This window comes from Pipistrellus hanaki (assembly GCF_964339955.1).
Source record: "Pipistrellus hanaki genome assembly, chromosome: 1".
NCBI lineage: Eukaryota > Metazoa > Chordata > Mammalia > Chiroptera > Vespertilionidae > Pipistrellus > Pipistrellus hanaki.
The window spans coordinates 81,896,404-81,919,434 of NC_140503.1; the positions used below are offsets into that span (position 1 = coordinate 81,896,404).

At 45.0% G+C, this 23,031-nt stretch overlaps 1 protein-coding gene and 1 pseudogene across 2 annotated transcripts in view; both read right to left on the minus strand.

The window, feature by feature from the left end:
• EGLN3 (egl-9 family hypoxia inducible factor 3) overlaps positions 1-13,364 on the minus strand; it is a 29,449-nt gene extending 16,085 nt beyond the window's left edge. The window contains exon 1 of the mRNA XM_084895645.1: positions 12,658-13,364. Coding sequence (XP_084751771.1) covers positions 12,658-13,014 — 357 coding nt within the window. The 5' untranslated portion in view covers positions 13,015-13,364. The remainder of the gene's footprint in view (positions 1-12,657) is intronic.
• On the minus strand, positions 829-2,633 carry LOC311612093 (intraflagellar transport protein 70B-like; annotated as a pseudogene). Its single transcript has one exon. The product of its transcript is annotated as an intraflagellar transport protein 70B-like (transcript).
• Positions 13,365-23,031: the final 9,667 nt, after the last annotated feature.

Genomic DNA, 23,031 nt, shown 5'->3' on the forward strand with positions numbered 1-23,031 from the left:
GGTGAGATCCAGAAAACCTCTTAAGGGTGAAAGTCAAAAGATCATCTGAGAGAAATGTATAAAGTATTTTGGGGAGTCAGGAGGGGACTAGAAATAAAGGCGTGCCAGCCTCTGAGTCTTGGGAGCAGGAATGGTTAGTTTAATTTTCTTCCAAATAGATACAAGCCCCGTTTTACAAACATAGAAAGTGAGAGTCAGACACATAAAGTGGCAAAACCAAGAGTTCTGGAGCAATGCCTCCCCTACGGGCCTAAGTGATAAGAGGTAAATAGTCAGCTGCACTATTAATTTGGAGACCAGGCGGTGGTGGGTAGAGCAGGGAGCAAGGGGAATGAATTCCTAGGGCAGCTTCTGGCACAGGTTCAGCAGTGCGGTTCCTCAAGCTGGCAGGAAACGGTGCGATTGTAACCAATGGCAGAGGATTGCTGTCATGGCCGTCATCCTCCCTGAGGGGTGACTGCTGGTAGAGCCAGCTCTTCGGGAATGCAGTGAGAGGCACCGAGAGTACCTATCTGCACTTTCAGATGAAAATGCAGTCTCGCTTTTCTTTTCTTTTTCTTTTTTAAATATGTTTTTATTGATTAAAGAGAGGGAGAAAGAGAAAGGAACATAAATGATGACAATCATTGATCGGCTGCCTCCTGCCCACTCCCTTCAGGGGATTGAGCCCACAACCCCCTGACTGGGGATCGAACTGAGACCTCCTGGTTCATGGATAGACACGCAGCCTCTGAGCCACACCAGCTGGGCTTTTCTTTTCTTTCTTTTTTTAATCATATAATTGTAAAGTGTACAAAGTTCAACATGTAACAAAGTAAAGATGCCAATGGCTAAATACAAACAAAACAGTACAAAATACAGATATAAGGCCATTATGATACAAGCCATTATCAGGCATGACTACATATTCCATCCTATAATCTCATAAATCAAAGCTTTCAACTGTCTGGATTAATATGTGACTGCATTCTTTCCAATATGCATTCTTTCCTCTCTTAGGGGTTGTTCAATAACGGCAGGTACATTCCCGCCATAAAGTTCACAGTGTTCTAGAAACTGAACACATTCTTGAATAACACTCTCACAAAACATGATCATGTGTTTTGACATGTTCTGTAATAAAGACAAGAAGCGTCTTTTGGCACAATACCAGGTACCAGTTCCAAGTTTTTTATTATAAGGTGCCAAGCTTTTGATAACTTGGGAAATCCCAAAGTCATCAATTCCTTTGGCACAGTGCAGTGTCCCTGTCACCAAACCCATAGATGGTAGGTTTTCTTCTCTGGGTCATCATAGGAGAGCTGATCTTCCTCCTCTTCAGTCTTCCTCATCAACTCCTCAGCGTCTTCACTTTGACTTGTCATAATACATGAAGCACAGAGGTTAGCCGGTACAGTAGCACTGACATTGAGGCAGTTGTCATAATGCTTCTTGACTATGTGCTCATGAAAGCAGATGGCATCTTTGTGTTTGTTTTCATGAAGAGAACATGAGCCACGTTCAGCTTTCCACACATCATGGTCATTGCCGAATTCCACACATTTGCAAAAGATCTCTTCTACCACTGAATAATTTTCAAAGTTCCAGTAGATTTTTTGCCTGGGCCACCAATTCGGGAATATACTTCTCCAGGATGTCATCATATTCATTCACTGCCTTCTGGACAACTTCATCATCGCTATTGTGTGTTGCTTCCTGTACTTCCATGGCGAGTTTCCGAAGCTGCTCCCTCAGCATCCCTGCCAGTCCATCAAGCTTAATAAAAGCTTCTTCAGGAACCGTTTGGCAAGTGAGCATGCTACCCAAGAAGTCACAGAGACAGGGTGTGAGGGACTTATAAGGCAAGTGGCGTTCTCCGCTGGGACATCTGCTGCCATTTCAGTGGAGCAGTGACAGGTTGCCAAGTTCTCTGGAGGAAAGGGGTTCTGTTGGAACAGAAACTAGTTTTTCAAACCCTCTGTAGGCCTGGCCTCTGTGCTTATTAACGCCTGGCTCTGCAGGGCCCCGGGTCTTCCTCTCCTCTGCCCCAGGCGGCATGGGAGGGCTTTCGGGGCCGCCTTATCATTTCTCAGTTGGTATTCTATGGCTGCCTTGAGGTTGAAGGCTTCCACCAGCACAGTCTGGCGAAGGACTACAGTGTTGCCAGCACTGCCAACATCAGTGCCCTCACAGTCATGCCCACACTAGCTCTGGGTGCTGGCGGATGCCCGCTCCAGTCAGCGATGTGCTTCAGTGCGGAGGGCACATTGCCGGCAGCTGCAATAGCCCCAAGCCAGGTTGAAGGAAAGGTCAGGCCAGTAGCCCGAGGCCTGCGGGGCCGTGAGGAACTCAGAGAGCGCAGCTTGATACTGTCCCCCTTGCAAAGCAAACAACCCAGGTTCACCTGGCCATCTGACTCGTCCTCACCCCCACAGGCTTCTTCCCCTCCCCACTCAGTGGCTGCTCCAGCAGGCTCCTGGCCCCAGGAAGATGCCCTTGCTGTAGTAGGCTAGTTTGTGCAAGAGGAGGAAGGCGATCCGGGGCCTGGAGATAAAGGCGGGCCTTGGACAGGGCCCGGCACAGAGAACTGGGCCGCCACTGGGAACCGCTGCCACAGCGGCAGCCCAGCAGGGACAGGCTCCCTGGCTCCACATCGCCTCCGCAGGAGCCAGTACACCCTTCTGGGCGCAGCCCCGCCATAACTGCCAAAGTGGTTGTGCCTCCTAGTTACCAAGGCAACAAGCCAACCTGAAAGAGAAACCATTAAGAATGTTTGGGGGTTTTATTTCTGGGGTGTTTTTTTGTTTGTTTATTGGTGGGGTTTTTTTTTTTTGTTGTTGTTGTTTTTGCACGTTCCCAAAGTTCCTTTTAGGACCGCACTAGGACTAGAACCAGATAGGGAAGGTCTTCATATCTGATCTCACCCCAGAAGAGGCCAAGAATGTGAGCATTCTTTGTTTGTGAGGGGAGAGGAAATGCCTCCAGGTAATTCCTAGTCTCACTTTTCATTTAATTCCTTATATTTAAATCCTGGAGGAAGACATTTCTTACTGTACCCATATTATAAAAGTCAGGCTCAGAGAACTGACGTGCCCAAGATCACAGTGAGATGAAATAAATGAAAAGGTCCATCCTGCAGTGGTAGGTAGTGACTAAATGAAGTTAAAATATCAAATCAAACTCATTCCTAAAGAAGTGGAAACTGAGGTCCTGAGAGGCCATTTTCCAGGGGCTGAGCCAGGAGCAGAAGCCAGGGCTCCAGGCTTCTCTGGCTGCTCTGAAGCAGACCTGTATGCATGAGCAGCCGGCATCCAGGTGTGACTTCTAGGGCCAAACATGGAATTCCAAAACGGAGGAGAGAACCTCACCACGCATGTTAATGCAATAAAATATTGGGTCGGCAGCTAAGTAATTGCGGGTTTCACACATATATGGCTTCAGTTGAATTTTTAGGTTTGCAGACGTAGTAAAATGTAAAACACATTTTGTTATTTGATAGTTGGCTATTCAGCTGTTAATCAGTAAAAAAAGTTTTTTGATCTGTTTTGTAGTTTTCGTTTGGCGTTCGTTGAAAAATGGAAAATCAAAAGGAACATTTTCATCATATTTTGCTTTTTTATTTCCGCAAAGGGAAAACGCATCGCAAGCTCATAAAAAGTTATGTGCTGTTTATGGTGACGAAGCCTTAAAAGAACGGCAGTGTCAAAATTGGTTTGCCAAATTTCGTTCTGGTGATTTTTCACTCAAAGATGAAAAACACTCTGGTCGTCCAGTTGAAGTTGATGATGCCCTAATCAAAGCAATAATCAATTCAGACTGTCACAGTACAACATGTGAGATTGCAGAGAAGCTTCATGTATCACATACATGCATTGAAAATCACTTAAAACAACTTGGCTATGTTCAAAAACTCGATACATGGGTTCCTCACGAACTGAAAGAATCACAGTTAACGCAACGCATTAGCAGCTGCGATTTGCTAAAGAAACGTAATGAAAATGATCCATTTTTAAAACGACTGATAACTGGCGATGAAAAATGGGTTGTTTACAACAATATCAAGCGGAAAAGATCGTGGAGCAGTCCAGGTGAACCAACTCAAACAACATCAAAAGCTGATATTCATCAAAAGAAGGTTTTGTTATCAGTTTGGTGGGATTACAAAGGAATTGTCTACTTTGAACTCTTACCACCCAACCGAACGATCAATTCTGATGTCTACATTGAACAACTAACGAAATTAAACAATGCAGTTGAAGAAAAGCGGCCCGAATTGACAAATCGAAAAGGTGTTGTATTCCATCATGACAATGCAAGGCCACACACATCTTTGGTCACTCGGCAAAAATTAATGGAGCTTGGTTGGGATGTTTTGCCACATCCACCATATAGTCCTGACCTTGCACCATCTGATTACTTTTTGTTTCGATCTTTACAAAACTCCTTGAATGGTAAAAATTTCAATAATGATGATGATGTCAAATCGTACCTGATGCAGTTTTTTGCTAATAAAAACCAGAAGTTTTTTGAACGTGGGATTATGATGCTGCCTGAAAGATGGCAAAAGGTCATTGATCAAAATGGGCAATACATTACAGAATAAAGTTATTTAGTTCCATGAAAAAATTGTCTTTGATTTTCTTTAAAAAATCCGCAATTACTTACTTGCCGACCCAATATTTCAACGTTGTGACATCAAATTAGGGACCATGCTGCAAAACCATTTTTTTTGACATCCTGACATCCTTTGAAATCAAAGTTCCTTTTGAAAAGGAAAGTAAGTCAACAAGCACCTATAATTGTAAAGGACTGTTCAAGGCACTAAAAGTATATACTAAGTTTATATATCTGCCTTAAAGGAATTTTTAAGTAAATGTGGGATTAGAGGAAGCAGCCAAAAGAAATAAATGGGCCAGGGCAGCCTGCACTGAGCCACCCACAGAGTTCCAGGGAGCAGAAGGGAAGACTTCATGGAGAAGGCACTAAGATGGATTCTGAAGAGTAGCGACAATGGGAAGCTCAGTGGCCCTGGCAAAATCAGTTCCTAGCATTTCAGGGACTGGGAGAGAAGGAAAGAGGTGAGCAGGAGGTTAAGTATGGAAAGGTCAATGGGGTCAGTTGGGGTCAGAGGTGGGAGGCCTTACGTGGCACACTAGGAAGTGCACAGCATGTAGACAACAGGGACAGAGCCCGGTTGGGGGTTTTTAAGCACAGAGACTGCACGATTAGAGACGGGTTTGGGGCTGTTTACACTCTGACAAAAGCACATGAAAATGGATTACAGGGAGAATGAAAACAAAAGGGACGTGAGTAATGGTTAAGTCTCTTTAAAATATTTTCCTCCTCAAGGATTTCTACTATGAAAGGAAAACAAAATTTAGTTTTAAAGACAAAACTTGAGGCTCCACGGTGAACCTAAAACACAAACATAATAAAAAGCAAAAATTGCGCAAAATAGGCCAAACTTTGACCAATAATATTTCATGTGCCTGCCTGAATCTTCAATATAATGCGTTTTAAAAAAGGCTTTCCTTATCTACTCCCATCACTCAAAAACAATATGAATACGGAAAAAAGCCATCCAAAAAACAAAAAGACTCACTGTCCATTTTGTGTAGGGTACTGAGACTTCTGAGTAATAGTCCCTCAGGTTTGACTAGATAGATGAATAGAAATGGGAGGGAACTGGAGGGAGGGACACAGGCAGATTCTTGTTCTGTGTCTGGAGAACACAGAGCAAGGTCCAAAAGCAGTTCAGACTGTTTAAAACAGTGGATGTTCACTGCTTCCAGGAAATACTCAAATAAAAGACTATTACCCTGAATACCTCAGAACAACTTCACGTTCCCCTGGAACACTGGTTCTCAACCTTTCTAATGCCACGACCCTTTAATACAGGTCCTCATGTTGTGGTGACCCCCAACCATAAAATTATTTTCATTGCTACTTCATAATTGTAATTTTGCTACTGTTATGAATCGTAATGTAAATATGATGGCATTAGAAAGGTTGAGAATCAAAAATAGATGTCGCTGACACCTGGAACTGACTTTTCCATTTTGTCTTCTTCCGACTGGCAAATCATCAAGACGACTGTCATATTCTTTCATTCTTTGTATTTTGAAATTACTTTTTATGATAATAGTATTTTGGCCTGATTTGGGAAGGAAACAATATTTAATATGAGACTGATACATTTACTTCAGAAATTGAGAAAGGTTGATCATTGTATCTCCTAAAGAATCAAAAATTGTCTTGACTTAATAAAGAGGTATTGACATTGCACTGAACATGGAGTTCTCTCAGTAAGCAAGTACAGGATGAATCCAGCATAAGATCCAGAAGCCTGTATTATACAGCTGCAAGCCCACGTGTCTGTAAGGCTGGGACTGGGTTGGGGCAGGAGGTGAAAAATATAACAGTCACTGCCAGCTCACCAAAAAACAAACATAGGAACTCACGCACAAATCCCAATATCAAAAGATACAAAATTAAGGTGAGAGGCACACTGGTTGAAGATGGAAATAATGGAGGGAAGTAGGGTATAAATTCTACGGATAATGAGCTGAGCTAACTAATCTCTTGGCAAATGGACACATGGCTCTGAATCTGAGCCAAATCAACGGCTCTGGGCAATCTGCCAAGGCTGAATTCCTTAGTCTGGCATCAGAAAATGATTTGCCTGTCGCACTTACAATTCTAGCGCCTCTGGATGCAGCTCCCCGCTGGGCACCCCTGGCACTTGCCCAGCAGAATACATCTGAACGATCATTGCTGTCAAAACATGTGCCTTTGACAAACAACTGCAGAAAAACGACTCCCATTTCTTGGAGCAATATTAGTTAACAGCTACAAAGTGGTGCTACAAAGGAATTATCAAGACTGTTGCAGTAATAATTAACAAAGAATTAATAATCTTCTCCATCGTGTGAACCTGCAAGCTGCTCCTTAGTATGCAAAAGACACAGGTCAAAATGTCCCTTAATTTACCTGAGGCTACAAAGGTGAGTCCAGAGCGGAGAGGTCATGCCAAACTCAGCCAAGGCGGCCCACAGTGGAGATGCCCTCTAAGCTTTTTAATGAAATGCACAATGCTGGGGCGCTTCAAGATGCTTCTCAGAGATGATCTGCTCATTATGGGACACCCCTACCCTCATCTGTTACGAGATGTCTTCCCTACATTGTTGTTCAGAATGAAGCAGTAATATGCAAGGCTCCCCATTATTTATAAAACCTGAAATTTTTCTAGTCAGAATCAAGAACCAGAAAAGAATCACAGTCCTAGCCAGTTTGGCTCAGTGGATAAAGCATCAGTCTGTGATGAGCAACCAGTGGTCCACAAGTGAACAAAAAAATTATAAAGTATGCACACACATGCACACCACACCGATCTTCTTTGCTTTGTTCCCAAGTGTTAGTCAACAAAGCAGCCAAAAGACACCGTGAAAACCACCAGTGGAGAAACTGGCTTCACTATCACTGAAGCTGCATTCTGTACATTATTTCCTTGGATTAATTTCCTTCCTCCGAGAGCTAAGTTATTTTTAAATACAAAACCTTTTATAGGAATCCCTCACATCCTCACAGAAAAATGTTCCAGTCTTTCAAACTCAGTGCCTCCTCCCCTGAAATAGCACCTTCCCAGACAGATTTGTAAGCTTTTGAACTACAGAGACGCCGTTGATGGATCTAGTCCTCAAGCCCCGTGCCTTAAGAACTGCTCTTCTCGTCCAGGCAACCATAGTTGTGATCTGTGATTTCACATGCCCCATGCCCCACTGCCTCCCCAACCAAGGCTGATGGGTCCCCTGAGCCAAGGCAAGGCTGCCATCCCTCTCCGAGGGAATGAAAAGGAGATTCTAGAACATTGGTCAAGTGCTTGCTGATCTCACACTGAGGCTGAGGCGGCCACTGAGGGGGAGGGAGCCATTGTGAGCCACGTGCATGGAAAAGCAGAAAAAGCTGAACAGAACAAGAGTTGGGGAGAAGGAAAGGGCACAAGCAGAGAAGCAAAGATGGGGGCCATCAAGCCCCAGAGAAAAGAACCAACACACAAGCTGCCCTGGGTAGTTAGGACTTTCTGGCTCATGGTTCATGGTTCATGGCTCCACCTACTCTTGTGTGAACCAGGACTGCATTCCCTGCACTTGGCTCCTGAGAGAGATCCTGATCTTCAAAACACATTAGCCCGTTTTTGCTGAAAGCAGTTTGCAACCATGAAAAGCTCCTGTGAGCATCGGGACATTCCTGACATCGCGTGAGAAGGGTGGGCCAAACTGTTACTGCTAAACAGCAGAGGGACAAGCCCGCCACTTCGCAACAATTCTTCTCTTATTCATAACCTACAGCCGCTTCATCACTTCTCTGCACTGTTTCCACGGGAGGGCTGCTCTGTCTGTTCACAATACAACCCACAGACCCCCTTTCCAGAACTCCCCTAGTCAGGGATCCTAACAAGCAACCTCGTTCACAAACACCTCCCGGCCAGTGACAGTAGGAAAGCATTAGCACAGCCATTCTCTTCCTCACATGTATTAGTTGACCCTCTGCAATGCTTGGGTTTTGTCTCTTTTCTTTTTTAGGATTGAGAATGAATCCAGTGGGAACTGGAGGATCCTGCATGCAAAAGTGTACGTGAACGTTGAGCCCCATGAGGCAGGGATTATGCCCGTTCACCTTTGTACCTCAAGCCTTGCAGAGGATCCCACGCCGGGGGAGCACTTGCTGGGTAAATGAAAGGGTGAAAACTAGGAGCATCACAGTCAAGAACACAAACTCTGGAGTCAGACAGAACTGGGTTTAGAACCCCAAGTCTTCCACTGACAGCCTACAACATTTACGAGGGCTTGGAACTCTGCTAAGAATTTTTTGTGCATTATCTTATTTAATGCTCCCTCCCTGAAAAGCTTTAAGGTATTATTATCCCTCATTTTACACTTGGTGAAAATTGAGCAACTTACCTACAGGGTCAGTACCCGGCATAAGCTTCTAACTTTTATTTTATATTAACTTTATTGGGGTGACATTGGTTAATAAAGTTATATAGGTTTCAAGTGTACAATTCTGTAATGCATCATCTATAAATCACAGATCTGACCACTCCAAGTCAAATCTCCTCCCTATACCCTCTTCTACCTCCTCCTAACCCCCTTCCTCTCTGGTAAATCCCATGCTATTGTCCGTATCTGTGAGTTTTTCCTAACTTTTATGATAAACTGCTCCTTACAATAGACTTTGTGACCTTAGGTAAATGACTTAATCACTCAATTTGCTGAAGATTGTGGTTTTGAAGACTAAGTCAGACAGACGGTGTTTTTAAAGTGCTTATTAGTACAATGCCAGACAGAGCAAACTGCTCATTAAAATATAGCTATTATAGTTACTCACTAGTGAGTCTACAGTGAGATGCTTCAAGCAGAACATTCGGTTCTTTAAGTTACATGTTCGCTGGAAAACAGCCATTTCTAGGCAACCAAAACAAAGGGAGCAAATTATAGCCAATATTTATCTTGGATATAGTCTAAAGGCTCCAAAAGGAAGTAACAGATAAATCTTCTGATAGCCTAAAAGCAATGATCATGCTTGCAGTTAGGGGGCGCCATACTGCTGTACTACATTATAGGAAACCACTGACCCAGAGTCTTCACCACCCTAGGACTTTTCTCTAACAAAGTGCAGGTAGATAACTTCTGACCTGTAATAACTTTTTTTGGCAGGGAAGAGGAAAGCCCTTGAATATTTATTTCCATATTTTTTCACAATTTCCATTTCAATTCCAACATATATTCCTATTTTATTACCAATGCCTTTGCTATTGCCTCATTGAGATAAAGGGCATTATTACATTATTCAATGACCTTTAAAAACCCGGGGGGGGGGGGGGGAAAGTACTTAGTTAGAATCAATACACTAATAAGCACAGAAATTTAAAGTATCTGAAAAAGAATTGGTCTAAAACAAACATATGTATTGGCAAATGTTGAAAATGGGGGATGGGAGTTCATTATACTAACCTCTCTAAATTAATATGTTTGAAATTTTTCATTAAAAGTTACAGATAAATTTTTAAAATAAATTTACATGTTTGGCTTTTTAAAAATTCAGTTTTTCTAAAATTGGGCATGAAAAAAGTGGGTCTATATCAGAAGAGTAAGGTACTCAGTTGAAGGAAGAGAAGTAAGTAGCTTAAATTAAGGTGAAACTAATATAAATCCTGTAGAGATGCAATGTGTTTCTACAATGCTTTAATAATGAACTTCAAACAAGACACCCAAGGACACAGACATTACTAAGGAGACTTCTTTATACAAACAAATCAAACTTTTAAAAAATTTCACTATAACAATTGTTTGCTCAAACCTGGTTTACATTTGGTTCTAATTGGTCGGGAATGTCCCAATCTAGAGATGATTTTTCTCAAAGGAAGGGATGAAGAGCTTTGTGCCAAAATAGCCAAAAGAGAGTTGGATCTCTAGGTATGGGCAGACAGATGTCTCTTCGGTGGACAACAGATGAATTTCCTCTTTTCAATCCACAGTCACATTCAGTTAACTGAAAGCTTTAACTGAAAAGTCATTTGTTCTTCCCAGAAGATAATCTATAATTGAAAAACCATATCTATGAACCTTGTTGTCCTCAGCCAGACATACACAGTGCTTTTCATCCCGTTTGTGGAGTTAAATTCTGGCCTAAAACCCTACCACTGTTCAGCAAGTCAAAGCTAAATAAAAATACTTAACATTCAAACATGTTAGTGACCTCTTTCTGCCAATTAATTCTGACCTCCTTCAGAGCGAATTCTGTTCCTAGAATGCCGAGGGGGGTGGGGGGAGGGGAGGATTCCTAACGCCCAAGTTTAAAAGAAAGTTTTAAAAACTGGGCAGAAGCCATCTGCTGTTCCAAGTTGAAGCTGCAAGCACCTCTGCAATACTCAGGCTAGCCCTTCCCGTCCCCTCCCCTCACCTCCCCTACCGGGGCCCCAGCCGGGCAAGGTGCAAATACAAGACTGATCAAGACAGACAGTTTTCTAATCCACCCCCCAAATGATGGAAGAAGAGCAGAGAAACGGTGACATCAAACTTCTACTGAGTCCGGCTAACTCTGAATTTTCCCCAAATCAGAGTAAAAGTTAGAAAGCAGCATTTTCTTCTAAGATTTACTTTTAGGGTGAGATTAATAATGGTGTGTGTCTTCGGATAGTCTATTCACGTCCCTCTAGTTTGAAAGCAACCACTTTCTCCTCTACTTCATTCACCCACTCCAACCCGCTCATTTCTATACATTCCCAGTCTTCACCTCTTGCACTATATTCAGAGGGTTCCTCTCAGCTTATGGCAACAAATGTGACAACAAGGTGTGTTATCACAGGACGAATCTTAAATTGAGAAATACTACTACCTATACGGCTGAAGAATGGTACAGAGGTTCACCTTCCTTCTCACGCTAGCCGTGCTGTGTTAAAGTGCAAGTTTTCTGCGGTTCTGAGTGCCCCTTGACCAGCCCACGATGAAAGACATGCACATCGCTCTGAGACCTGCCGCTGGACAGCAGGCTGGACTGTCATCTCTAGAAAAGACGGGGTGGCTAGCCTCTCCCAAATGAATGTACGCGGTACTACATGTTCCCACCTTTCTGCCAACCTACCTGTAAATGTTTCCAAGATAAATTTCTACCCAGGGAGTCCTTCTGGCTGTGAATGAAAACAAAATTTCTTCCCAGAGGTACTTCTACCTTCTCCTGATCACATAACCCGTGGGTTTTTAAAAAATATATTTTATTGATTTTTTTACAGAGAGGAAGGGAGGGGGATAGAGTGAGAAACATCAATGAGAGAGAAACATGGATTAGCTGCCTGCTGCACACCCCCTACTGGGTATGTGCACTCAACCAAGGTACATGCCCTTCACCAGAATGGAACCTGGGACCCTTTGGTCCACAGGCTGAAGCTCTATCCACTGAGCCAAACTGGTTAGGGCATAAACGGTGGTTTTGAGTAGATTTCCCCACCAACTGAACGTTAGGGAAGGGAAGGTGGTGGTGTGGGCTCAGCACCAGGAGAGGATTTCCAGTCAAGCAGATGATCTAAGTGTCCTGGGTGCAACAAGCCCAGGGCAGCACTCAAAAGCGAAGAGGAGCTTTGCTCTTTCACAGGGCAAACTCTCCCCACACCTGCCAAACTCCACAAGCCAAATGCCACATTGCAAAACCACAGCTGTCTCCAGCATTCTTTAAAAGTGCGTTCATAGAAATCCCCTTTGAAATCAATGAAGGGCAAACAGTAGGTGACTTTTAGAGTAGACAGTGAAGATCAATGAGTTCACGTGTGTCTCGGATCCTGCACAATCTTTCTACCAACCTGCCCCTCATTTGGACTTTTGAGAACCTCCATGTCTTAACATCAGACCAAAAAGCCCACCGCTGGTCCGGCTTGCACCACCCACCAGGGCACATTGTGCCAAAGTGATCAGAAGGTCATTATAATCATACACCTAAGTCCCTTAGCACGGATTTTCCCCCCCTGGGGGATGGGAAGACCAGACTGACTTCTTTCTTGCTTCTTGGTTAAAACCTAAAGTTCGCTTGTAAGCCCCGCGAAGGTGACAGACAACAGACTCCGAACGTCTCCAGTCCCTGCGGGCTGTGGCAGCGGCAGCGGCGGGGCGCCCGCGCGCGTCCTACCTTGGACCTCTCCTTGACGTAGTATTTGCCCAGCCGGCTCCCGCAGTACAGGACCAGCCTGTCGATGAGGGACAGGAGGAAGCTGATGGCCTCGCAGCCCTCCTCGTTGCCCCCGATCCACGTGATCTGGTCGCCCCGCAGGTGCCGCTTGGAGACGCCGGCGCGCGGCCCCGCCAGCTGGCCGTCCCGCAGGGCCCCGTCGCTGTGCAGCTGCCGGACGCGCTCCAGGACGCAGTCGCCCACCACCTCGCCCAGGAAGTTGTCCAGGTAACAGAAGCCCACTTCGTGCAGGCAGGGCACGATGTACTCCAGGGCGATCTTCTCCAGGTCCAGCCTCATGATGTGTCCCAGAGGCATCTCCCCGGCAGAGCGGAGCCCCGGGACCCCCAGCGTGCCCCGAGAGAGAGAGGGGCCCGCGCGCGCTCCGCCGGGGCTGGGGGAGCGTGGCCCCGCGATCAGCTGCCTGCGGCCGCCCCGCACCCCGAGCCACTCACTGCAGCGCCGGGGAGCCGGGAAAGTTGCTCGCAACTCTGGGGAGAAGGGACCCAGTTGCGGACCAGCGGGAGTTGCGGGGAGTTCCACGACCCAGCAGCACCAGACTGATCCAGGGAGGATTCCCAGGGCCCCTTTTGGAGACGCGGAGCAGCCAATGGCGCGGCGGCGGCGGCTCGGGCGGGGAAAGGCTGAGGTCCGGCCCCGCAGCCGGCCAGCTCGGCGCGTCACGGCCCCGCCCAGGCCCCGCCCCGGGACCGCCTCGCGGACAGTCCTTCCCACCCCCCCTCCCCGCCCATCACCCCGCCGGGGCCCACCACGCCGCCGCCTGGGCTGTTTGTGACATTGGGGAGGGAGTGGGGGGGGGGGGGGGCTGGCAAAAAGACGGGATTTTAGAATGCTATAGATTTGCATGTGTTTTGCATAAAGTCCAAGAACAAACTTGAAAACCTGACTCCCAGCTCTGAAAACATAAATAGAATAGCACAGTTTACTGCCACATTCTGGCTGCTGACCTCACAGGCTTTTGAACAAAAAAATAAAGCCAGGGACAAATTATCTGTATATTAAATAGTGATCTCTTTCTAGCTTGACCATCATGATGCCTTTCCTTATTCCCCTTTCCTCAAGCCAGGAAGTTCAAGGCACTGAGCGACTGAGAGAAATTCAGTTTTAACTAAAATTAACAAACATTTCTCTACCCTCCACTGTATTCAAGACCCTCCGCGCTCAATGCACAATGAAGAAATGCTGGGTCAGATCTGATTGAAAGATGAAAATACCTATTTTCCTTTGCTGTATGTTTTCATTGACTTATCTTTCAAGTTTTCTCAAATATGGTGCTCTGAAAGTCTGTCTTCGAAATTAACCACATGCTTGTGTAACAGCCAGTTTGGGTTTGTCTCCCAAAAGATAGACTGTGTTCTCACCTCACTTTCCACACAGGAAGGGAGGGAGGAATATCACCAAAAGAGTTTTTAGTTACCCAAAGATAAGCCGACTGCTTAATGGGGTTTTTAAATTTATTTTATTTCCTAATGAACACTAGAGATAAAAATCAGGAAAACAAAATTCATAAGTTGGATGCAAAGCTATTTTCATACTTTTAATTTTACATTAGTTTGCACTCAGGTTCTTTTTTTAAAATATATATATATTATTGATTTTTTACAGAGAGGAAGGGAGAGGGATAGAGAGCCAGAAACATCGATGAGAGAGAAACATCGACCAGCCGCCTCCTGCACACCCCCCACTGGGGGTGTGCCCACAACCAAGGTACATGCCCTTGACCGGAATCGAACCCTGGACCTTTCAGTTTGCAGACCGAGGCTCTACCACTGAGCCAAACTGGTTTCGGTTGCACTCAGGTTCTTCATTTAAGTTGAACAGAAGGATGTACAGGTTTTACAGGCATTGCTTAATTTGCACACAGTCCCTCCGGCTTTTCCCCTTTTATTCTCCTGCCTATAGCCTTCTCTCTGCATGTGAGAGGAGCAATATGAGAGGAGGAATGGCATGAAGTCCAGGCCAAAAACCAAGAATGGAAGAGGAAAGGGACGCTGCAGCTCCGTGATGGAAAGAAGCAAATAGAAGGAACGTTCCAGAAGAGCAGTCCGTGGGAAACTGGTGAAACCGCCAGTTACACTGAGAGAGGTTCTCAGCCGAGAGGGCGAGTCTTTGGCATTGCTGGTGTGACCTCTCAGGAGGTGCACTAGCGTAAAGGCTTGACTTGGCCCGCCTCAGGAGCTGTCCAAATTCTCTCAGCTGCTCCGTGATGCCTGCAGCCCACAAGCTTAGACCTCCAGAAACTAGTAGCTAAAAATTGTCTAATAATGTGGGCCTGGATAGGCTGTGGCTTCTGGTTTGTGCAGCTTTTGGGACTGTTTTAGACCTCCAAAGCAGATATCCCTGAAGAAACCAGAATTTAAGATGGGGCGGGCGGGGGGGGGGGGGGGGGGGGGGGGCGTTATGTGACTGATAAACCTTGGTAGATGGCTGAAATGTTTCCAGATGAAGTCTATGTAGGTGCACCTGAGACTCCTAGGAATCACTAGGACGCAATTTACAGAAGACCAGTAACCTGGAGTAGCCAGTAGTGGAGGGGTGTGTGTGTGTGTGTGTGTGTGTGTGTGTGTGTGTGTGCGCGCGCGCGCGCGCCATTGAGACGGCTCTGACTCCTAGCAAACTCCATGAACTAGTGATGTTCACAGTGGCCTGTCCTCAACAACTTGTGGACTCATGCGATGATGGGCAATATACAGAAAATTACATACCCAACTCCCAGACTTTAAGTCCTAGGACTGCGTAAATTTGGCTTACTATTCAAATAACATTTCAATAATTTCAGAGTAAAGTTCTAGCTTAGTCTAGTTGTGATCAGAGCAGTGGTCTATAGCATGCTCTAATGACTGATGGCCCCGAGCTGTTCTAGATGACTTGGTTGCAAAGAGAGGGCCATTCAGAAGGGTATTTAATCCCTTGTCACCATCCTGCTTGGCAAGGGCACCGGTTAATCAATCAAGGGCCTCCCAATCACCATGATTCTGCCAGCACTGCTCTTGGCTGAAGAGCTTGAGATATGGTGACTGGCAGAAAGCACAGTGTGTGATTACATGGCGGGTACAGACAGGCTGGAGCCGAGCATGGGCTCCGAGCCTAAGTAGCCGAGTGGCAAACTCCACGCTAATGGCCAAAGTGCATTTGTTTAGGTTACTTGCCCATTAATTTGTGTCATTGTAATAATTAATATTAAAATACTGTTCATATGAATAACTAGAACAAATTAATTTCCCTGTAATTTACTTACTACAACACTCATTGTTTCCCAGTATACATCTGCAGTACAGATGCAGTTGTTTTCAAGCCTGAGGATGAGACAGGGAGGAAAGAGGAGTGTTGAGTTTCATTGCCTGAGAATTTGAAGTGAAGAGGATCCTCGTAATCACCTCATCCAATTTCATTTTCTTACAGATAAGGAAACCACGGCCCAGAGGGGGTGGCTGTTAGATAGCTTTCTCAAAGAAGGCCTCTGGTGAGTGGAAGAGGAGTCTGGAATGTTCTGTATTCTCAACTAGGACAAAGACAGCACTCACTCTGGTCCCACTTACGCGTGTGTGATTTTTTTAGGATGTAAGACTCACATCACATAAACTGAGCCCTAACAAACGGAACAACTCAATGGCATTTAGTACATTCACAAACTTGTGCAACCCCCGCCACTCTCTAGTTCCAAACATGTTTACCACCAGAAAAGAAAACCCTCCACCCCTTAGCAGTTCCTCCCCAATTACCCAGCTCAGAACAAGCACCAATCTGCCTTCAGTTGCTATGAATTTATCAACTCTGGATATTCCCTAAAAGTAGAATCGTGGGACGTGGGACCTTTTGTGTCTGGTTCCTTTCACTCAGTAAAATGTTTCCCAGGTTCACCCACGTGGTACCATCTATCAGCACTTTGTTCTCTTGTGTGGCTGAATAATATCCTATTATATGGACAGGCCGCGTTTGTTTATTCTTTCATAAGCTAGTGAGCAGTTGGTTGTTTCCATTTTTTTTCATTATTGAGAACCTGTTTTCAATTCTTTGGGGTATATACCTAAGAGTGGAATTGCTGGGACATATGGTAACTCTGTTTAACTTTTTAAGGTACTGCTAACCTGTTTCTGAAAGGGCTGAGTCATTTTACATTTCCCCCAATAATATGGGAGTTTTCCATCACATTCGCTTTTATTTCTCATGAAAACTTCTTCTCCTTCAATGTCCTGCCATGCCTGAGGCTCCTTCCTTGAACATTATTTTCTGCGTTTTCGCTATGAGATATCATCAAGAGGTCTATTGTTATATTGAATGACTTCAATGTGAGCAAGGGCTATCTTATTTATTAGTTTATTAATTTATTAGTTTATTAATTTATTAATTTATTAAACAAACACTTTTGTTAACGCCATATTTCAGGCATTTTGCTAAAATGTTATAAACATTACTTGGCTTAATTCATATAACACTGCCAAGAAATAGGTACTATTAATATTCCCCATTGTGAAGATAAAAATGAGGCGGGGGGGGGGGGGGCGGGGGGGGGGGCGGTGCTACGGAATTTGTTCAAGGTCACACAGTGAAAGAGTAAAACAATGATGGAAAAAATCTGAGAGATTCCAACGTAGTAAGATCAGGGAGGAGGGGGGAATTATTTCAAGCCACTTGCATGGCATAGCAACAGTTTTGCCCTTAAGCAGTTTATTTTTTTATCCAAAGTGTGTTCTTTGGGATGGCTCCCTACTCATCTTGATTTGGAGTGCTGTTAGCGCTGCTTCCTTCTGAAAGAGCACCCTCTGTCAGCCTTGCCTTTCCTCCTGTTGGCCGACAGAGGACAGTGAGCAGCCTACACAGGCTGTGTGCAGCGCCCAGAAGGGGTGATGTTTAGCGTCCTGGGCGTTTCACAGGCACGGGCGGGCTCTGCGCCAGGTGCTCCGGTGTTTCCTGGGCTCCTCTTCCGGAGCGGGGTGAAGGCGGTCCTAGGGAGATGCATGCTGGTGTGGGGGCCCACCACCACCAGAACGGCCCTTCAGCACTCCTTGTGTTATAACTCTTCATTATAACACTGTCCCTGCATTGACCCCTTTATTTATCCGTTTCCTTACTAGTACTTGTAAGCAAACTTACCATAAATTACTTAGCGGACTACATTGAGGGGAGCCCTCCAAACTACAAGTTAAGATTTGCTCCTTGCTCCGTTCCAAATATGGCCCAGTGTTTCCAGGAATTGCACATTCCACTGGTGTACACTCTGCCGAGATGAGTCATCGGTGATGAGCCACCCCTCTGTCCACGGGTCGCACGGGTCACCCCTCAGGACACAAGAAGCACATTTCACTTCAATGGAGCTGCCGGGACAGCAGGGCGGTGCTGGCGGGATGTGTGTCCGAGCGCACTGTGAATTGGGTTCTGAGGAAGGTGCCTTTGACTCCAGCCCGTTCCCCACGGAGTCCAGCCGTCCTCCTTCTTTCCAAGACTAAGGGGGGAAAGAAAGTGACTTTTTATGTAGGTTCTTAATTATTTCTAAGCACGTGGACAAGTTTATGCCTCTCTCATTAGCTCTTTGATAATTCTGGCCGTGTACAGATTCTGAGGATGTGGCAAATCAGAAATTTCATCAATATTTTCAAATTCAGCTCTTGTTTAAACTGAAAATGTTCAAAAAGCATTTGCTCTGGCTAAAAAACATGGCAAAAAAAATAAATCATGGTATCAATCGTGAAAATATAACAGTATCAAGGTTATATTAATATGGAGCATTTTAAAGAAGCATTTATGCTTAATTTATTTTATTTTTTGTCTTTTTTATTAAGGTATCATTTATGCTTAATTTTAATAAACCCTTTACAAAGGTGCTTCCATCTGTTAGAATTTCACAGCTTAATGTGTTGTGTTTAAAATAACCCTTTTATTTTAGAACAGTTTTAGATCTACAGGAAAGAAAGTTGACTTCACAGAGTTCCCATATTCCCCACACCCAGTTCCCCCTGTTGATACGTGACATGAGTATGGTACATATGTCACAGTTTAAGAATGAATACTGACATATTATTAACCAAAGTCTTTATTGTATGCAGCTCTCCTTTGTTTTCACCTAATGGTCTTTTTCTTTTCCAGGACCCTCGTGAAATTGTGCCATGGTTAAAATTAGTTCACAATGTTTTTGGGAAAGCGTATGCCAAGTCAGTCTTTTCAACCCTTCAGCTCCGGTAGAAACTTCTAGGGAGACCTGGGGTAAAAGGATTGGACACCAACAGAACATGGCTTCTTCTGTTCCGAAGAGCCCATTGCAGGGGCTGAGGCGTGGTGGCAACATTCAGAGGCCTTGTCCGCACAGCAGGAGTCTCCCAATTCAGGTGCTGATCCCTCTTCTGTCTTTGGCCTGTGCTGGGAGGAGGGAGTGCTAAAGGGCCCAGCGCCCCGGGATCCACTGCCCCAAAGACCTCAGCTTTTGCTCACACACGTCCCTGCTTCCCAGCTCCACAGAAGGAGCTTGGCTGGTCTGAGGCAATCGGTCCATCAGAATCAAGCTTACTAGTATTAAAACACAATACTAGGGCTGACTCCAACCCCAGAGTGTCTGCATTAATAGGTCTGGGTGGTGCCTGATAATTTGCATTTCTGACAGGCTCCCTGGAGCTGCTTCTGCTAGGAGGAGGAGGAAAAGAAGCATATTCTGAGATCCATTTTTCCCAAGCCAATCAGTATTATCCTAGTGACTATCAGTCTAGCAATAGACAGGTCACCTAAACCAGCGTAATCCAGTGGTTCTCCGTCCTGGCTGTACATGAGAATCACTTGGGAGCTTTTAAAAATGACCTCCAGCTGGGCCCCACCCTAGACTAATAAATTAATTTTCTAAAGATAAGGCCAAGGTCCTGGCTGGTGTGGCTCAGGTGGTTGAGGTGTCGTTCCGTACCACCAACAGGTGGCAAGTTTGATTCCCAGTCAGGGCACATACTCAGGTTTCATGTTTAATCACCAATCAGGGTGTGTACAGGAGGCAACCAATCAGTGTTTCTCTCTCACCTTCTTCTCTATCAAATCAATTTTTTTAAAATTAAACATAAGGCCTACCTAGACAGTTAAAAAATACAATAAATAAATAAACAAAATAAAAATTAAATACTATTAATACATAAATAATTCAAAAAGCACTCCTGGTGATTTTAACATACAACAGTATTGAAACCACTGGTCTGCTTAAACTGAAAAGAACTGATATCCTGCCGAACACGGAAAAGGAAACAGGCAGCTCTGAGGCCTCTGGCAGCTCTCTCGTCACCAAGAAAGGAGCCAGACTCGGGATGAAGCCAACACCCAGAAAGGCGGGACAGAGTGTTGAAAGGACTTGAGACCTTGGTGACATCACTGAATGGCTTATCTCACTATTCTGGGAGCCTGTCCTACCTCTGGACTTCTAGTTATGCAAGATAATACATTTCTTCATTTTTAAAGCCAGTGGAAGGAAGTCACCGGTCAGCCACTGGTAGTCAAAAACGTTCTACCAGATAACATGAGAGAAATGGCTGCCCAAGTGGCCATAGTAATGGGTCCACACTTAAAGGCACCTTGTCTCCGTGTCACCCTTCTGCCCACTCCTGAGGACCAGCTCTCTCATCAGCCGTCTGACTCCGTGGAGAGACACAGAGAGGGCAGCAGGACGGTTCTACAGCCTGCAAATAATGCTCCTCCCCAGCTCTGGCCTGCATGCATTCCCAGCTCTGAAATTCCAGTGTTTTTTCTGCTTCCCAACAAAAGAAATGAACAGGTTAGAAAAAGACCTGGCATTTAACCTTATGTTTAAAATAGTTTTCTCGTTCCACTTAAGCAAACAATCTCATAATAGTCCAACTACAGATTATGATTATATTCTTTACATACTGTTTTTCTAAATGACAAATTTGTTTTCAAGCAATAATTCCCTTTTTATATTCACAATAGGAAATTGTTGCTATAACAATAAATATTAATTACTGGGAACTAGTTGGAACAAAGTAAATGTCCAGCAAATGTTTACTGCAAAAAAATTTTGTACAGTGGGTTACAGAGCCGACTGTAGAGTAAGAGTCTCTTTGAGAGACAGAGAGAGAGAGAGAGTGAGAAAAAGAGACCCCAAAATGCATTTACTGATTGTTTCTGGGTCAGTGGGAATATGGTGGTTTTTAATGTCCTGTTTGTATCTTCTAATTATTCTCTAATGGAAACATATGGCCTTTGTAGGAAAAAGGAAACGTGTATTTGTAAAGAAGATGGGATTCAGTGGCTTATTGGCCCTGGTACCATTCCCGCCATTGTGTGCGCTGTTGGAGGCAGCTGGAATCCTGACTTGAGTTTCCCAGACACCTTTGCCAGCTGGCTCAGTTAGATGCCACCAGTGGGAAGCACTGGTGGGAAACTGGATGCGGGAGAGACCCTTTTTTAAAGCTTCTGGCAGTGGCTGTGGTAGCAAACAGCGGCTGGGGGCTCCAGGAGCCTAGGCAGTTCCAGCAGCAACACCCGTGGCTGGGCCATGGCCAGCTCCAGCAGCATCCGCAGCTCCACACAGTGTCTGAGGCCAGACGCTTCTGGGCTCTGATAACATCACCACCACTTTTTTCCCTCCAGTCTTGGGAGTGGTCCTGCCTTCCTGCACACACTCACCTCTCGGTTTCCACACCTTCCCCTTTCTATTTCTCTCACCTTCCCAACAGTTTTGTAACTACAGTAAAACCTCGATACACTGGACCGATTGGGGAAGGGGGTGTCCCTTAAAGCCGAAAGTCTGTTATATAATAAAATAGGTTTTCCGAATGCATATGTTAAAATATTAACAAGTTAGTTTACCTGTTTTTATTTATAATACATAAACACATTTTGTGTAATTAAAATTAAGCATGTATGAAAAGTTTAATTTTGGAAGAACAAGGTTGGAGGGATCACAATACCAGATATCAAGCCATATTACAAAGCCACTGTTCTCAAAACTGCCTGGTACTAGCACAAGAACAGACATATAGACCAGTGGAACAGAACAGACAACCCAGAAATTAACCCAAGTCCATTATGCCTAATAAATATTTGACAGAGGAGGCAAGAGCATACGATGGAGTCAAGACAGTCTCTTCAATAAATGGTTTTGGGAAAATTGGATAGATACATGAGGAAAAAAATGAAACTAGATACCCAACTTACACCGCACATAAAAATAAACTCAAAATGGAAAAAGGACTTACATGTAAGACGGGAAACCATAACAATCTTAGAAGAATCCATAGGCAGCAAAATATCAGACATATGTCCTAGCAATATGTTTACCCACACATCTCCTAAGACAATGGAGACTAAGGAGGAAATAAGCAAATGAGACTACATCAAAATAGAAAGCTTCTGCACAGCAAAAGAAACCATCAACAAAACAACAAGAGAGCCCACTGCATGGGAGAACATATTTGTCAATGCTATATCCAAAATTTATAGGGAACTTATACAACTTAACAAAAGGAAGATAAACAATCCAATCAAAAAATGGGCAAATGAGAGGAGAAACAAAGATGGCGGCATAGGGTAGACACCTGAATGCAGCCTACCACAACAAATTTGAATTTAGAACTGAAAAACAGGGAAGGCATTGCCCTGAAGCACTGTATGGCTAGCTGAGAGGAGGCTCTGCCATCTGGGAAGGAGAGAGAAGGCACGCTGAACCTCAGGAACTGTGAAGGTACGGAGAACTGTGTGCGCGAAAAAGCGCTGGCTTACTCCTGGCGCGCGGAGAGGAAGGGCCGGACCAAGATTGCCGCTGGCTTACTCCTGGTGCGGAGAGGGTGGGCGGGCTGAGTTCGCTACTGGCTTACTCCCGGCACGCGCGGAGAGGGCGGACAGCTAACGCGAGGCTGGCTTTCTTGTTCGAGGGGAAAACAGAATCAGCCTATTGCTCTGATAGACGGCCCTAGACCGGGAGAGGCCAGACTGTCAGGCAGTGAGCAGAGATCTCTCGGAGGTGTGTGAAGCCAGAGGCCATTACTGCGGGACTTGGGAAGGAGCCAAAGGGAAAACAAAGTTTGTCTGCACCAACCTGAGACTCCGCCCCATCTGTGGCTGAGCTCTCTCTCAGAGGCTGGCTTTCTCTAAGGAGGGACTGGCCGGAATCCAAAGCTTGTCTGCGCCTTTACTAAAGAGGTGCGTGCGCCTGCAACCAATCTTCCAAAACTCTCTGCGAACAGGACTTTTCTAAGGCTAGACTGTCAGGGAACCAAAGATTGTCTGCACCACCCCGAGACCCCGCAATATCCAAGCGGAGTACAGAAGCCCTCCTAGCTGAGACACTGCTGATTCTCACAGCCAATTGGCTTGGAGATCAACGCATCC